Source organism: Pteronotus mesoamericanus, unplaced genomic scaffold (genome assembly GCF_021234165.1).
Source record: "Pteronotus mesoamericanus isolate MK-2021 breed Mesoamerican mustached bat unplaced genomic scaffold, CSHL_Meso_final contig_42, whole genome shotgun sequence".
NCBI classification, from domain to species: Eukaryota; Metazoa; Chordata; class Mammalia; order Chiroptera; family Mormoopidae; genus Pteronotus; species Pteronotus mesoamericanus.
Genome location: NW_026555157.1, coordinates 6,520,949 through 6,539,870, shown reverse-complemented (window position 1 = coordinate 6,539,870; position 18,922 = coordinate 6,520,949). Strand labels below are relative to the sequence as shown.

At 35.3% G+C, this 18,922-nt stretch overlaps 1 protein-coding gene across 1 annotated transcript in view; it reads right to left on the bottom strand.

The window, feature by feature from the left end:
• The window catches only part of IFT57 (intraflagellar transport 57), a 65,791-nt gene extending 47,469 nt beyond the window's left edge, over positions 1-18,322 (bottom strand). Inside the window, exons 1-5 of the mRNA XM_054577240.1 lie at positions 18,038-18,322; positions 15,452-15,614; positions 14,540-14,658; positions 5,801-5,891; positions 1,184-1,252 (exon numbers count right to left, since the gene is read on the bottom strand). Coding sequence (XP_054433215.1) covers positions 1,184-1,252; positions 5,801-5,891; positions 14,540-14,658; positions 15,452-15,614; positions 18,038-18,249 — 654 coding nt within the window. The 5' untranslated portion in view covers positions 18,250-18,322. The remainder of the gene's footprint in view (positions 1-1,183; positions 1,253-5,800; positions 5,892-14,539; positions 14,659-15,451; positions 15,615-18,037) is intronic.
• Positions 18,323-18,922: the final 600 nt, after the last annotated feature.

Genomic DNA, 18,922 nt, shown 5'->3' with positions numbered 1-18,922 from the left:
TGGCCGTTTTCATCATATTGCATCTTTCAACCACCGAAGAACACTGAGGTAGCACTCCTTATTAATTGTTTGGCCTGGAGGGGCATACTTGTGATGGACAACACTTTTCCAATCAAAAAACAGTTAACATGGTCTTGATCTTGCTGCAACTTTGCTGCACTTTGTTTGGGTGTGGAGGACCAGGTGACTTCCATTGGGATGCCTGGGCCTTTGTTCCCAGATCATAACCACGGATCCACAATTCATCTGGTTATGACCTTCTTGAGGAAACCTGGTTCATTGGTAGTGGTTTGAATCAAGTCATTAGAATGTTCCTTCTGCTCTGGTAGTAGAAGCCAAGGAACAAATTTTGCCAGAACATGTTTCAGGCCCAGGTCCTGTGTCAAAATCTCAGACACAGTAGTTTTTGGAATTCTCAGATCGGCTTCTAGCTATGGCATTGCCAGTCACCAATGTCTGTTGATTGCAGCCCATACGTGCTCAATATCCTCAGGTGTTCTGCTGCTTGCAGCCCTTCCAGAAAGAGGACCACTTTCAATACATTTTCAACCATCCTTTAAGGGTTTGTGCCACACTTTTATTTGTGCTATACTCATTACATAGTCCCCAAAAGCCTTCTGAATCGTCTGAATGGTTTCTGTGGAGGAATGTTCGAGCTTAATGCAAAATTTGATGCAGATTCATGCTCTACTCACTCAGTCATTTTGAATGCAAGGGCCACACAGTGCACATGCTCATTCACCAGCATCTACCACCTCCAATGACTAGTTCAGTAAAATAATCATTTGTTCACACATGCACATTCCAGTGCAATTTCCTTGGCTGCCAGATCACATCGATGTTGTGCAAACTGTTCTGTTATATTAACAATGGCTGGACTTTTTCCAGTCAGACCTTGTATATGTTTCCATAATAAAAAATGACATAAGGCAAATAAATTATTTTCAGTTTAGAGAGAAGCACTGTTAATTTTCCATGGTAGAGACAGGAGGCCGCCTGCCCTACTTGCACGTCTGGATTTTTATATTTGCTATTGTGTTTTATATCTAAAAAAACAATTTGAAGTCTACTTTTCAAATGACACACTAAACAATGGCCAAAAATGGTTTGTACTTGTTTCAATTTCCAGCAGGAAAAGTGTACTGATTGTTTTTTGGTGCTGTGTATATACCATGCAACTTACCAAGTGAAAGGTCTGGGCTTTTAAAACATTGAGATCAATAAAGTTTTCTTCATTGTCTGTCTCTTCTTCCTTAGGAAAATAAAGAGTTTTAAAAGTTAATAATTATAAAAAGTTACCATTAAAAAATGTATTTCCAACTTTCACATATACAAGTTCTACATAAAAACTAATGCAGAAAAGGGTAAAAACATAGTAATGTGTGTAAACTTATTAGCAGCTCATCTATTTTTTGAGGTTTTGATGGTGCCATTTAAAGTAGGCCTTTTTTTAACAGCCACTGAAAGAAGGGAGGGGGAGAAGGGAGGTGCAATTACTATAGATCTGGAGATAAATCAACATAAGAACAATAAACAGTCCCAAAGAGCATATCTGAAATAGTGGAAAAAGTTAACAGAAATTTTGAATAACATGACTAAAATAGACAAAAATGAGAGGTTGACAGACAGAATATTCCAGGGATCAATCACATTAATGAATATTTATGACAGCTCATATGCTCAAGTTTAATCAGTTAATAAGTGAAGTCAGTAGTATTGTCTGGTCCATGGTCCCTAAGTCTATTTAAAGGTATCAAATATCAAATCTATTTAAAGATATGAAATGTATATATTTAAGACATTAACTTTGTGTCTTAGATAACTATCTATAAAAATAGTTCAGGTAGATTCCAAGCTGGCCCTGATCCCTGGACCAATTGCTATGGAGGGCAGGGTCAGAAGTGATCCTTGGAAAGGTAATCCTTTCCCCAACATAAAGTAAATATGGAGTCTGAGCAGGTTCTATAAGCATGTAGGACAAAACATTAGCTCCCCTTTCTCTTCAAGTCTTTGTGGTGACAAGTGACATAGTGAGTGAAATAAATTTAACAAGAATATCCCAAGCTACGGGATGTGGCAATAAAGTCAACAAAGCTTCGCCCTCAATTCATGTAAATAAAGGAAATGTGGGTGTTGTTTGGTGGACACTTCTACATGTAGAGTTAAGCAAAAGCAGCAATAGATTTCAAAAATAATGCTTATTTTCAAGAATTTAAAAGTATGTAAGATAGTGGTTCTCAAAAGGTGGTTTTGAAAACAGGAGCATCAGCACGACACGGGAGCTTGTAAGAATGCAAATTCTATGGCTCCATCCTAGATCTACTTAGAATCTCTGGGGGTGGGGCCACTAAAGTAAGATGTGAGAACTATGCTAATCTTTGGGGAGCTGGAAGGATTTTAGTAAAGTGTAAAACAATATAAATGCAGTTTCCTTCTGTACACTCAAGTGATGTTTACTTTTTTTTAGCAAGGGGGCAGTGGGGCATAGAGATGTAGACAAAACTTAACTGTTTACATCTTAAATCCTAAACATATATGCATATGCACACCTTTGAAAAGTAGTTCAGTCTATTCTGTATTTGCACTAATGACAATCTACTTAACAAGGAGAGTAAATGATTGAAATGCCAATGACTAAATGCTCATGGGAGAAGAAACAAGTTTATAATGCTTTTGCAATAACCTAATCAGTACTGTTTACATAGGTGATCAATAAATACTTGTTGAACTGTACTGGATTGAACACTAATAGGTAAAAAGCTTTCATAGTAGGCACTAGGATAAGGATTTGTTACTAAACATTATTAAGAGAGCATTCCAAAGAAATTTGAATATAAACAGACTCAGAGAAAAAAGCTTTAAGATAAATTGAGGATTCTAATCTCAGTAATTTAGAAGGCACTCAACAATTTCCTATCCTTTCTTTGCCTAATATGCATCCTCATAATTCTGTTACTGCCAATTACTAAGGATATGATTATATACAGCAGGTGAGAATATTCTATCAAGACCAATACTTACTTTCATTTCTTTTTGACAGTTATCAATGTTTCCTATCATGATTTGGCCAGTCTAAAACTGAAGGCTTCTAGCTTCTAGATGATTATAGAAGAACATTACTCTGTCAGAAATTATCTTTATCATCCACCCTTGAGCCACCCCAAAAACTCTGGCAACAAAATGAAGTAATATCTAGTCATCCAAATGTTTTTAGCACTGATCCAGTTCTCCTTGGCCAGAGCAATGGGGGGTAAGAGGACCCCTTAGAATAAAATGACAGTAAGAAGAAGAAGGGAAGAAAAAAGACTTCAAGAGGCATGGTTAAGGGAACTAACAGCTTCAGAGGCAACCCTTTGAGCAAGGCCTTTGAGTTTGGTCTTAATGAAAATAGAGGGCGTTTATCTCACAGTTGGGAAGAAATGTGTGATGAGGATGCTTTCTAGTTTGTTTCTCTAATTTACATGCCTCATAATGCTGCTTTAAATTTTAAAGGTTCTCAGAAAAAAAAATAGCTATAATTTCTAAATGTTATACAGCAATGTGCTGACAGATGATTTTGTGGCCAAATATTTAATGAACACCTAGTATGCAACAGGCACTGAACAATAAATTGGAGATGGAAAAAAAAAAAAAGCACAAAATTGTTTTTGCCCTCATAGAGTTTTTTTTCTGATGAGTGTGTTTTTATACTTTTTTCCTGAGCTGGCAGTTTCAAGTTTTATGTCTTTAAAGCTAAATATTGAGGCACTGGGACCAGGTATCTGTCAATAAACTAGTAACTAATAAACACTTATTAAAAAGACAAGATGAAAAATATATCTGAGTAAATTAAATGAAGTGAACACCTGGGAAAATGTGAGATCTTAGAATTTTCTGAGCCTGAACAGAAAGACCTATTACACAAAGAATAAAGTCTAAACTCCTAAAATGCCCCAAATGGTAAGTACCTGGCGTATCTCCCCAGTTCATCTTAAGCCACCCTCCCCCTCACTCAGGAGATCCACCCACAATGGGTTTCTCTCAGTTCCTTGATCATACTAAGTTCCTTCTTGCTTCAGAGCTTTTGTACTTATGGTACCACAGGGATCTTGCCCAGGGTCTGCTATATTATAGGTACTAAAACACATGCAGAATCAATGAATATATTTTTACCTTAACATTTTTTTTTAATAAAGCCATCTTTGCATGTCATTTTTAAATTTTTTTATTTTTAAAATTTATTTATTTATTTTTTCAAATACATTTGTCTCTGCTTAACTTTTAGAATGTATCCTGTTACAAAAGAATCTTTTAAATTGATTAGTTTTACAATGGTGTTTTTCCTTCAGTAAAACATTTTAAATATTTTTAAAATACAAAGCATAGAAAAAGATAATTATTCATAATCCTGCTACCCATATATAACTAATGTTAACATATTGATATTATTTTTCTTTTCTTGCACATTTTACCTAGTTAAATTTATGCATATAGTATGTTATGCCCATGTTCCTAACATTTCTTTGTAAACAATTTTTTTAGTTAAATAGTATTTATTTATTAGAAAAATATATATTGTTTGTGGTATAGCCATACAGTAAAAAAGTATTTCATTTCACATGACGTTAAAATCTAGTAATTTGACTATGTATGTATACCTAGCAGTACAAACGTTTCCTATATATTGGGGGAAGGGAGCAGAGTAGGTTTTTTAAAATACATTTTTAATTATAGTTGACATACAGTATTATATTAGTTTCCGGTGAACGACATAGTGGTTGAACATTTATATACCTTAGGAAGTGATCACCATAATAAGTCTAGGAATCATTTGTTACCATATGTAGTTATGATATTTATTAACTATATTCCCTATGCTACATATTACATCCTTGTAACTTATTTTATAACTGTGTGTACTTCTTATTAAAAACAATTTTTAATGGATATATCATATCCTATTATTTGGATATAGCCTAAGTTCTTTAATGGTTATTTCCAGTGTTTGCCATAAAACAATACAGTGATTAATGTCTTTGTATCATAGAGTAGCTTAATAAGTTACTTTAAGCTGAAATATAGAACATATTTATTCTACATTAATTTTAAAAATCACTTGGAAAATTTAGCTGTTTTATGAGAGTAAAATACATTGCTATTTTAATTTCAAATCATATCTGTACTTCCTAAAGCATCAGGGTTTAATCCGTCTCTGGTTCTGAGAAAGAGCTCTTTGTTTCTACCATTTTACTAGTCTAATCCATTGTCAAGACTCGATCATTTAGCTTCACAGTATTGATAGGGTGTTAAGAATGGGAAAAAGCTCAGATGCTGCCGAACAATTTAAATAATGTTGATATTTACAAGTATTTTTAAAGTTCCTGCATTTAAAATTTTTAAGTTTTAAAATTAGCATTTATCCTCAATTTAGAAACATAATGTAGTTTCTGAGGAATTAATGGTATTTTTATGAAGCAGAATGTATTAATCCTAAATTCTATTATTATGTTCTAAATTATTTATTATTTATGACTATTTAAGGTCATGAATAGTTGTTAATAAAATGTTTGCTCATATGAGTAGTGCTCTACGACTTCCTGTCCACAATTTAAGAACCTCTGCTAAAATCCAAACCTCAATCATTACAGAACATGAGCATTAACTTAACCAAAGGTCTAAATAACTGACCATGATACTCCAAAAACTTTTCATCTCTAGAAAAATGAAATAAATTACACTTTAGAAAATGTAAGGCTGAGAGAATTAAAAGAAGGAAAAAGAATCCAAAGGTGAAAATGAGTAAGTTTAGTAACACTCATACCAGAAATTCTTCATCCACTTTATTTAATGTTAATTCTGCATCATCTTCTGGAACAGTTTCTTCTTCTAATTCTTCCACTGGATATGTTGGTCTAAAATAATAAAGTTTAATATGAGGTGAGAGTTGAAAACAAAACAAAACATTTTAGCAGGACAAAAAGATATATATACGACGTGAATATTAAGGATCTCCTCTACAACAGGTCTTGTCCTATTCCACCCTTCTTCCATAATCACTGTTAAATGTTTCACATATTCTTCCTGAAACTTTCTGAATAAAGAAACAAAAATATTTATCTCCAAATTTAAAGAATAAATTTACGCAAATAGGCTTATATTATGCATATCGTTATCTGATATACTTTCTTCACTTACTAATATACCACATTTAAGTACCTATACATACATCTCTCCCTCTCTCTATCACCTGCATGTATTACATTTAACAGCAGTACCATGATATTAATTTAACTTGTAACCTATGGCTCAACATTGAGGTTATTTCTACTTTTTTTTAAATGAGACAATATTGCAGAGGTCATCATTGTGCATTTATCATTATGTATGCCATTAAAGTAAATTTGTAAAAGTAGAATAGCTGGTTCAACAACTTTGTACATTTTATTGTTTTGCTAGATACTGCCAAAACCAACTTCTACAATATTTCTCTTCCAACAACATTGACTCCATTTCCATATATTCACCAATATGGTAAGCAAACTTTAATCTTTGCCAATCATTTAAGTGAAAATTTCTCACTCTTGTTTTAATTGTATTTCTTTCACATGTAAGTGGTTGAATACCTTTTCATGTTTTAATTGGTTATCTGTGTTTCTTTTTCAGGGAAATATCTATTTATGTTTCATTGGCCTTCAGTATATTAAGGAAATTAATTGGCCTAACCTGTGTTAAAAATAATTTCCTAGTTTATTATGTATAATCATGGCTATTCAGGACTGTTAAAATGTTAATTACATTGACTTTGCAACCTTTTCGTGCATCCATCCTAACTTTAACATCATACAACACATCCCACACTCCTTTGGTCTTTCAGAACTACTAGAGTTTTATTTTTCATATTTACCTCTTTGATTAGTCTGAAATTTATTTCTGTAGAAGTAATAAGAAGGGCTCCAGCTTTATTCTTATTACCAAAATCTAATCAGTGGTTATAACACTAAGTATTGAACAATCATTTCTTCATCAAGATTAACAACATGTATTTCCCATTTTAAAAATACCCAGAAACATTTAATTCATTTCTGGAAACTTATTTTAAAAACCCATACCTGAGACAAGTTAATAAAATATAAAAATCAACAAATAATATCAAGAAAGAAAACTACTGCAAACCAAATCAATCTCCTTAAAGCAGAGATTCCCGACATTGGACAAGATGGTGGAGGATGAAGTGGAAGTTGTACAGACCTCCCAGGACGAAAACAGATTACACCTAAACCGTAGAGAAATCATCCTGAATAACCAACTGAACACTAGCTGGAGAGAAGCCTTATAATCAAGGACAGACAGAAGAAACCACATCGCACCACAACGTGACTAGGGAGGAAGTATGGAAGAGACATGATAGGGTTGGATGGGCTCCCACCGGTGGCAGCTGAAGTTCCAGAGGGATAGTGCAGTGGCTGGGGGTTCCCCCTGAGGAGTGTGGGGTCCCCAGCCTACAGCACCAGAACTGGGAAAGGAATCCAAATAACATATGACTGTGAAAGGCAGCAGGGTTTCTATCTGCCAGGGTGAGATGACTAGAGCAGCAGAAAGCCTCTTAAAGGGCCAACACACAAAATTTCATTTGCTGCCACTTACCCTGGGCTCCAGCAGAGAGAGGGCAGAGTAGACTAGAGATGCATGAGAGTCTGGGGTTGACAGTTCTGAGGAGAGAACAGAAGGAACAGCTGCCAGGATCCCTGTGCTGAGTCATCCCCACACTGCATAGGCCATCTTTCTCAGGCAGAGCACTCCTCTCCAAGTAGTATCAGCCTGAAGGGAAGCAACAGTGCTTCCCAGGAGAGCTCAAGCCAAGCTGCTGAGTACAGCTAGAGGTTGTTATCTAGGTGGCTAACTATAACAACTAAGGTAGATCTCTGGAAGCTTTGAGACTTTAGCTGACTTTCTCCTGGGCCTGGTCCTGGTAAAAGCAGGCCTTCGTGCACAGCCTGGTTTTTTCAGCACACAAATAGCCCCAGCAGAGGGAGCCACAAGCTGTGTATTGCCGATAGCTCCCAAGAGGTTGCCCAAGGCCACTCACAGGCAGCTTCTAACATAGTCTATGCAGTACCAGAGTCTGTGCAGATCTACCCAATAGATAGAAATAAATACAAAGAAGCAGCAAAAATGGGAAGATAAAGAACCAGGTCTCAAATGAAAGAACAAGAAAATTCTCCAGGAGAGAGACTAAATGAAATAGAGACAAGCCATTTATCACACAGAGAGTTTAGAGTAATGGTTATAAGGATATTCAACAGCATGAAAAAAGACATAAAACCATAAAAAAAAGGGACCAGTCAGAAATAAAGAATGCAATATCTAAAATAAATAATACACAGGAAGGTATTAACAGTAAGTTAGACAAAGCAGAGGACTAAATCAGAGATTTTGAAGACAAGGTAGGAAAAAATACCCAGGCACAGCAGCAAAAAGAAAGGAGAATTTTAAAAAATGAGGAGAGCTTAATAAACCTTTGGGACAAAATGAAGCATAACAACATCCACATCATGGGAATACCCAAAGGACATTGAGTAAGGGATTGAAAACATATTTGAAGAAATAATGAACAAAAATTTTCCTAATGTGGTAAAGGAAAAAGAGACACAAATTCAGGAAGCACAGAGGGTCCCAACTATAATGGATCCAAAGAGGCCTCATACCAAGACACATCATAATTAGAATGGCAAAGCTCAAAGACAGGGAGAGAATCCTAAAAGCCACAAGAGAAAAGCAGGTAGTTACCTGCAAGAAAGCTCAAACTACACTGTCATCCAATTTCTTAACAGAAACATTTCAGGCCAGAAGGGACAGGCATGAAATATTCAAAGTGATGAAAAGTAAGCACCTACAAACAATGCTACTTTACCCAGCAAGGCTATCATTTAAAATTGAAGGAGAAATAAGGAGCTTCCCAGACAAGAACAAGCTAAAGGAGTTTGTTAACATCAAACCAGTATTGCAACAAATGTTAAAAAGCTTGCTTTAACATGAAGATGAAGAAAAAGGAAAAGAAAAAACAGGAAAATACTTTAAATACGTGTTTATCAACAATCACCTTAAATGTAAATGGCTTAAGTGCTCCAACCAAAAGACAGAGGGTAGCTGAATGGATAAGAAAACAAGACCCATATATATGCTGCCTCCAAGAGACCCATCTCAGACTGAATGATACACACAGACTAAAAGTAAAGGGATGGAAAAAGGTATTTCATGCAAATGGAAAGGAAAAAAAACTGGGGTAGCAGTGCTTAATATCTGACAAAATGGACTTTAAAACCAAGGCTATATGAAGAGACAAAGAAGGACACTACGTAATGATAAAGCGAACAATACAAGAGGATATAACCCTACTAAACATTTATGCACCAAAAATAGAGGTACCTAAATATGTGAAGTAAATCTTGAAGGACTTAAAAGGAGAGATGGACAGAAATACATAGTCAGGGATTTTAACACTCCATTGACTTCAATGCATAGATCTTCTAGACAGAAAATCAACAAGGAGACAGTGGCCTGAAACAACACACTAGATCAAAAGGACTTCATTGATATCTTCAGATCATTTCATCCCAAAGCAGTGGAATATATGTACTTTTTAATTGCACATGGAATGTTTTCTAGGAGAGACTGCATGTTGAAACACAAAACAAGTCTCAATAAATTTAAGAACACTGAAATCATATCAAGCATCTTCTTTGATCACAATGCTATGAAACTAGAAATCAGTTACAAGAACACTGAAAAACACGCAAAGGCATGGAAGCTAAATAACATGTTATTAAACAATGAATGGGTCAATGATGAGATGAAGGAAGAAATCAAAAGATACCTTGAAACAAATGAAAATGAGGACACAACAATCCAAAATCTGTGGGACACTGAGAAAGCAATCCTAAGAGGGAAATTCATGCCATTACAGACCTATCTCAAAAAACAAGAAAAAACTCAAATAAAAAATAACTTTACATGTAAAGGAACTAGAAAAAGGACAAAGCCCAAAGTGAATAGAAGTAAGGAAATAACAAAGCAGAGTAGAAATAAATGAAATAAAGACTGAAAAACAAACGAAACTATACAGAAGACCCAAGAATCCAAGAGCTGGTTCTTTGAAAAGATAATAAACAAGATTGATAATACTTTAACCAGACATATCAAGAAAAAGGAGAGAGGACCCAAATAAACAAAATCAGAAATGAAAGAGGAGAAATAACTCCTCTTTCACCAAATGACTGACACCAAAGAAATACAAGGGATTGTAAAAAAAATATTATGAATAATTATATGCCAACAAATTGGACAACCTGGATGAAGTGGATAAATTCCAAGAAACATATAATCTTACAAAACTACATCAGGAAGAATCAGAGAATCTGAATAGACAGGTTACACCTAGTAAAAATGGAGCAGTAATAAAAAAACTCCCAACAAACAAAAGCCCTGGACTATATGACTTCAAAGGGGAATTTTACCAAACCTTCCAAGAGAAGCTAACACATCTCCTCCTCAAACTGTTTAAAGAATTTAAGAAGAGGGAAGGCTCCCAAGTTCTTTTTACTAGGCCAGAATTATCCTAATTCTAAAACCAGATAAAGACATTACAAAAAAGAAAATTATAGGCCAAGATCCCTGATGAACACATATGTTAAAGTCCTCAACATGATTATAGCAAACAAAACACAGCAATACATCAAAAGGATCATACACCATGACCAGGTGGAATGTATTCTGGGAATGCAAGGTTGTTACATTTGCAAATCAATAAATGCGATTCACCACATAAAGAAAATAAAGGACAAAAACCACAGGATCATATCAATAGATACAGAAACAGTATTTGATAAAATCCAGTACCAATTTATGATAAAAACTCACAGCAAAGTGGGAATAGAGGGAACATACCTAAACATAATAGAGGCCATATGTGACAAACCCACTGCCAGTATACTCAATGGGCAAAAACTACAAGTACTTCCCTGCAGACTGGGAAGAAGATAGGGATGTCCACTTTCACCTCTCTTATTCAACATAGGACTGAAGTCATAGCTACAGCAATCAGACAAGAAGAAGAAAAAAAATACATCCAAATTAGAAGGGAAGAAGTAAACTGTATTTGTAGATTTCATGTAATTATACATAGAAGACCACAAGGATTCCACCAGGGAACTACTAGAATTCATAAATTAATTCAGCAAAGTAGCAGGATATAAAATTAATATCCAGAAATAAGTTGCATTTTTATATGTCAATAATGAACTAACAGAAAGAGAAATTAAGAAAACAATCCCATTCACAATTGCTTCAAAGAGACTAAAATACATAGGATAAACCTAACCAAGAATGTAAAAGACCTGTACTCAGAAAATTATAAGACACTGACGAAAGAAACTGAAGAAGATACAAATAAGTGGAAGCACACACTGTGTTCATGGATAGGAAGAATTAACATCATTAAAACATCTGTGCTACCCAAAACAATCTATAGATTCAACACAATTCCTATCAAGATTCCAATGACATATTTCACAGAACTAGAACAAATATCTCAAAAATTTATATGGAGCCACAACACATAGCAACAGTATCCTGAGAAGAACAAAGTTGGAGGAATCACATTATCTAATATCAAACTATACTATAAGGTCACAGTAATCAAATCAACATGGTATTGGCATAAAAACAGACACACAGACCAATGGAATAGAGCTCAGAAATAAAACCACACCTGTTATTACTATTTGACAGAGAAAGCAAGCACATATAATGGGCTAAAGATAGTTTATTCAATAAATGGTGTTGAGGAAATTTGACAGATAGGTGCAAAAAAAATTAATCTAGACCACCTTTTTACACCACACACAAAAATAGATTCAAAATGGAATTAAAGCTTAAATATTGGCCCTAAAACCATACAGGTCCTAGAAGAAAACATAGGCAGTAAGTTCTCAGATATTGCTCTTAGCAATATTTTTACTGATTATCTACTAAGGCAAGGGAAACAAAAGAAAAAAATAAACAAATGGGACTTTATCAAAATAAAAATTTTTTGCATAGCAAAGTAAACTATCAACAAACTAAAAAGACAACCTATGGAATGGGAGAATATATTCGCTGGTATATCTGGTAAGGGGTTAATATCCAAAATTTATAAAGAACTTACAAAACTCAACACCAAATAAAACAAACTTTCCAATGAAAAAATGGGCAAAGGATTTGAATAGACACTTCTCCAAAGAGGACACTCAGACAGCCAATGAAAAGATGCTCAATGTCACTAATCATGAGACAAATACAAAGTAAAACCACAGTGAGATATCATCTCAAACCTGTCAGAATGGTTATCATCAATAAATCAACAAACAAAATGTGCTGGTGAGGATGTGGAGAAAGGGGAACACTTTTGCACTGTTGGTGGGGATGTAGATTGGTGCAACCATTGGGAAAGCAGTATGAGATACCCTCAAAAATGAAAGCAGTATGCAGATACCACTGCCCTTTTACCTAGTGATCCCACTTCTGTGAATTTATGCAAAGAAACCCAAAACACTAATTCGAAAGAACATAAGCACTTCTATGTTCATTACAGCATTATTTACAATCATCAAGATTTGGAAGCTGCCCAAGTGTCCTATATCAATAGATGAGGGGATAAAACAACTACGGGACATTTACACAATGGAATACTACTTGGCCATAGAAACCTGGAGAACATTATGCTAAGTGAAATAAGCCAATCAGAGAAAGACAAGTATCACATGATTTCATTTATATGTGGCATCTATCAAACAAACTGAACTAACAAGTGAAATAGAGACAGACTCACAGAGAGCAGGATGACAGTTATGGTGAGGGAGATTAGGAGTTAGAAGGATCAAGCCAAAAAGAAAAGGACTCATGGACATGGACAACAGTGTGGTGTTTGTTGGGGGTAGGGAGGTATAAGGGGACTAAATGGTAATGGGGAAAAAATAAATTTCCCAATTTGTATTAATTAGAATTAGGTAATATCTCATAAGCAATGTTCTTCTAGGATTTATTTTGTTATATTTAGATATATAAAATAATCATCTATAAATATCTAACTTCTATGTAATTTACATATTACATAGCTGATATATTCTCTAGCGCCTACTTTCAATATTTTCCTACCTTTTCTTTCCCATATATATACTATACAGTCCTTATAAATTATCCAAATCACAAAACAGGACCAAGAATAAGATGTGCCCAGAAGCAAAGGAAGTACAAAATTGAACTGTGTTTGAGGAACCAATAGCTTCTGTTCACTTTAGAATGCACTGGGCAATAGATCTGATAATTTAAAAAAGTGCTAAATGGAGCAGAGCAATTGATAGCTTCTTGGACTCTAATAAAGATATAATGTGGATCATGTAGTCGTTCTTCATATGGTGCTAAGTGGTCATGTTTTGGCTGAAACATTAAAATTGCCATATTTTAGTTCAAAAATAAGTGAATGGCAGTAATTTCTTATGACTCAACCAGATAACCCAAGTCAAGTAAGTTTTTAAAAGTTCCTATTAATGGGCAGTAGACTATCTACCTGAGAGAATGTAGTTGAATACACATTAAACTATGAGCTAATGTTCTAATCGAAATCACTGCTTGCTCATGTTTTACCTGAATAATACCTTCTACAATCTCTAACCTATCGATAATCTCAATCTTCAAAGGACCAAATTTGTATTGTCTAATTATAACCTATATAACTGATATAAATTAATAGTTTCTGAAAATTTTATTCCTTCACCCATTTATTAAGCATCTATAATATACCAATATACTATGCTAACAGCCATAAGGTACACATTAAGATTTCATAATTTGTAATAAGAAAACCAGACCTGTAAACAAATGATTTTAATACCATTTGATAAATACAATAATAGAAATATAAACATAGCACTGTCGGGTCAGACAAGGAAGCAATGAACAATATCTAAGAGAATGTCAGTTGGCTTCTTCAGCATTATTTTTCCCCAGTTGCTTTAAGTAAAGGAAAAAATATCATTTAAAGTACTATTAATTTCCCTTTTTTCCTTAAATCTGCAGCTATCAGTTATCTGCATGTATATACCATGTTTGTATATACAAATATATATACACAAAGAAACTTTTTAAAAATTCCCTAATTGACAAGGATAAACAATTACAGTTTAACTTTTAATAATTATATATTTTAACTGGGAAAATATTATATATTTCAGTAATTATATATTTTATTGGGAAGGGATGCATTCATATCAAAAGTGGCTTTGAAGACACCAGATACTCTAATTTTGTCTCTACTGACTTTTCTAATCACCTGTGGTATTTTCAGTTTAGAACATTCAAGAGGAAATATTCTTATCTCTTCAATTAAATAGCTCTGTACCTAATAAATACATAAATAAATAAATAGCTCTCAACCCATGTAGGAAAAAGCTATAAAACTACTAAAACTACACATAAAACTAGTATAAAACTACACATAAAACTACTATTGTTGGGTAATGTTTACCTTTTCCAGGTGAAACCAATATATTTTAATGCTTCTTCAGCTAAACAGTCAAGGACATAGCATGCATGCTCTCCACAACCTGACTTTAATTTTGAAGGAGGAAAATCCACAGTTCTCCCCTGAAATACAAAAGATAAACAGGGTATTATTTGCTATTTACGTTCCATTGTCAAAATATTTTAAGCAAAGTATTGCTGAATAAATTCATCACTTCTCTATTTTTCAAATACGATTTAATATAACTGTAATTATATTGCTTCTTAAAAATCTCTAGTTTTTTTTAAATTCATTGATGCATAAAAAACTAAAGAAAATGGAAAATGAAGACATTTTATTGTCAAAAGTATCAAGTTAAAAAGAAATAACACCTCATGAAGGCAGAACAAATCACTGATATTGTTAGGGTAAAAACCAATAAAACTACCAGTTTGGTATCATATTATCAAACAGTCATATGATGGACAGAGTGATTCACTAGTCAAAAATATATAATATGTGTGCCAAGAAATTCTTACTGCCTATCTCCAGGAAAAGTCAGATATGAAAAGTGTTAAATGAAAGTTCTCTTTCAACATAGTTTCAGCTTCCTAGTTTTTTTTCTTTTTCATTTTTAAGAAGGAGAACTAAGTATCCACAAATTTACCTCTGAAACATATCAAGATTAAGAAAAATATCATTACTTTCGACTATAAAAAGTGTAGACTAAGCATTTTTAGAATTGGCATTATCATCATAATATCAACCATTCTGAGGTTTTACCTGAAAATAAATCCAGATATAATTATATTTATATATGTATGTGTGCATTCACAGTGGATTTGTCTAAAAGGCTAGCATGTATGTTGTTGAATTATCAATATTAAAATTCATAACTTGAGACCATGCAGAAAGAAGATAGTTGTTTACACTTACAAATGATCGAAGCTCAGATAATATGTTAGATATTGTTGCATTAGGGTCATCATATTCCTGAGGCTGCTCAAAGGGGTGTCCTGCTTTGTTAATCAACCAAGCAGCAAGAGTGCAAAACATGTAGAACTGTTCGCCAGGGTTGGTAGGCAGTGCAAAATAATGTCTGTTCAAAACAAGAGGAGAGGGTGGAATATGAAACATTGCAAAGTCTACAGTAATTAAGAGAGTTAAGTCCAAAATTGCTAAGACTTTTTTTCTCAAATGGCTTTAAAATCAAAAGACATTGAGAATTCACTCTTTGAAGTTTCTAGTAATCCACAGCATTTACATTCAAGTTTTTAATCAACAGGATTAGGGCAATGGCTACAGTACAAAAAATATTTGATCGAAGACCTTACACTTGGAAAATGTAGGATATATTAAAAAACTGAGCATATAAACTTTTGCCAAAATAATTTATGTGTCAGGAGTAATTGACAAGAGAGTGCGTTTCCTGAAAATGGTAACTTGGAATTCAGAGAATCTCAGAATTTAAACAAAAACCGTAATGATTATTCATGATGCATTTTTACATTTTTTATAATGTCATTGGTATCTTTATTTACTGTTTCTAGCCTATCAGCTACCTTAAACAGTTGTTCTCATCTTGGCTGCATATTTGACTCACCTGAGGAACTCATCAAACTATTGCTACCTGACCAAACATTTCTTCCCTCATGAATTAAATCAGAACTGGGAGTGAAGCCCCAGTGTGGGCATGTTCCTAAACCCTCCTAGATAGATCGATGGTACAGCTAGGATTAAGAACCACTGAATATCACATCCCCAATCTAACAAACATTTGCATTTGTTGACTTTTGCTAAATCACCTAGCCTACTAAAAACAGTCCTATCAGGATGAATGTGATTTCTATCTAAACATGTTAGGAATAAAATTTGCTAGCAATAACATTCAATTCAGCTTGATTAAAGACTTTATTTTGCTTTTTTATGTTTAGCTATTGTTATGTTTATAATTATATTTATAGCTCTATTTTTATAAGAATCAGCAGTATACTTCATGTTTCCCATTTTTTTCCCCCTGCAGGATGAGTATAAATGTCCTGAAAGATAACACAACTCTGGGAAGAAATAAAGGCCATGAAATCCTTGCAGGTATATGTTTACAACCCTTTAAGCACCTACTGGTAACAACTAATCTTTTCCTTAATGACTGAGAATTGCAGGACAGAAAAATGGATATTGACACATTCTGTAGATCAATGACAGTGGTTCTCAAACTTCAGCATGCATCAGAATCATTAAGAAGTCTTGTTAAAGCATAGACTTCTGGACCCCACGCACAGAATTTCTGATACAGTAGACCTGGGAAGGGGCCTGTGGATTGCAGTTCTAATAAGTTCCCAGGTGATACTGATGACCACACTTTGAAAATCATTAAACTAAGAGATCTCCTTCCAAACCCATGATCCAAGGTATCCTACTACACTCCTGAGGAAACAGTACAGAGGCTATCTTAGTAGAACATTTATGTCACTTTTAGTTTGCAAAATATACTTGGGAAAAAATGCATTTTTTTTAACATAGAAAATGTTTGTTTATGTTATTCTGATCAATTCACTTAAGTAATAATTTCCAATCCTGCAATTTCTATCACGGATCAAGCAACACTATTTTTTCCTCTAACTTTTCCCCTATTACAGACCGCCTTAACAGTGTGAACAAGTTACATAAAGCCTACATATCTCATAATTCAAGTTACTGAAAGAGAGAAGGGAATGAGATTAAAACTGTGGAGGGAAACTATTTGAACCTAGTTATTAAGAGAAAGTACTACAGATTCTTAACCTAGATTGTTTCTTACACGATAAAGTAAACAACCACAGAGGCACTGGCTTTGGGATACGATGAACTTTTCCACACCAGAAGAGCAGAACTTTAGGTTCTATGATAAAGAAACAGTTCCAGGAGTTGTCATTTCTTTTGTCTTTTCCACTTCTCAGTTTCTGAGAGTACTGTTATTGCAAAGGCAAAAGTTGTTTAAACCAAAGCAATTAGTCAACAAGTTTACTAATTGCATATAAGAAGTGCAGAGCAAGGTTTGAGATACCCAGGGTTACCAGATGCAGGAGCGGGCTCTTGCAGAGGAAAACAAAAACTAGAGATAAATCTAAAACGATAACGGCATTCATCTTTGGGAATGGGGTTATGGGTGATTTTAATATTTTTCTACACATTTTCTTGTGTTTTTCTGAGTTCTCTACAATAGGTATTTTATTTTATAATCAGAAGAAAGAAAAAGTTTGTGACATGTGGAAGTGCGTTTGTGCTTTAAAGACCAGGCAAGCTGTCCTCCAGTCCTTTCTGCTATTTCAAAACTTCATTCTCTCTACTAAAATACCAAGTCAAACTCTGTGAGCTCCTTGGCGGCCCTCCGTCGCCAAGTTTGGGGTGAAGTGGCCTTTCCTGGATAGGTAGATGGAGGCAAGTGCTTGCTAACCCGCGCTCAGCGGTCGCCAAGAGGCAGGACGAAGGCATCTTCCCAGGGCCCAGCCCGCACCCGGGCTCGGGGACTAGGGCACCCACCTGGACGGGGGCTTCAGGTTGTTCTTCCGGAGGAGTTCCTCCTCATAGCGGAGCAACTTCAGCTTTTCCACCAGGTCCTCCATCACAACGAACATGTGGTAGGCCGCACCAGGGCCCCGCTCCACGACCACCTCCCCAGCCCCTTCGCCACGAGACCGAGGCACCCCATCCTCCAAACCCGACGGTGTGACCACTGCCGCGGCGGCCGCCATCGCAGAACAAACAGAAAGAGCCCAACGTGGGGTCCAGCCCACAGATACCCGCGGCCTGGTTGCAGCAGCCAGGACTGCCGCGGCCGGTTACCAGGCGACCGCCAGGCAACCAGTCACCAGGGAAACTAGACTCCGCCTCCTTCCCTCCCTAATCTCTTCTAAATTTCCTCCTACCAGGTCGGGCTTTCTGGATTACGTCATAGTGCCCGCCCCTTTCACTGCCGCTGGGAAGGAAGCGGCTGGGGGGCAGCCCCGCCCCTATGGGGGTGTGGCGTTGGGCCCTCGGTGTAGGGACATCCCTCTTACGGCCGCTGTTTAAAGGCGGAGGAGGGTGAGCTGCCAGTGTTTGGCTGGCTTGAGGTGGATTGCACCCCTCGGTTATTAAGGTCACCTGAGCGGGGCATCGAGTCAGTTGGTAGCAGCTTACAAGGTTAGAGAAAAAGGAAGATGAGCAGTATTGAAGACTACGCTAGCCTACTGATTTCTTTTTATCTTTTTTTCTCAAATTTGGAACTTTTCACAATTGTAAAGATAGTTAATATTCTGAGGTCTCCCTTTACCTCAGCAACTTTCCAAAGAGAGGGTCTTTCTTCTTTTGCCCTTAAATTTAGTCTTTCGTTAGGGAGTACTGTGTTTGATTTAACGGTATTATTGTAGGACTAGAAGTGTTATT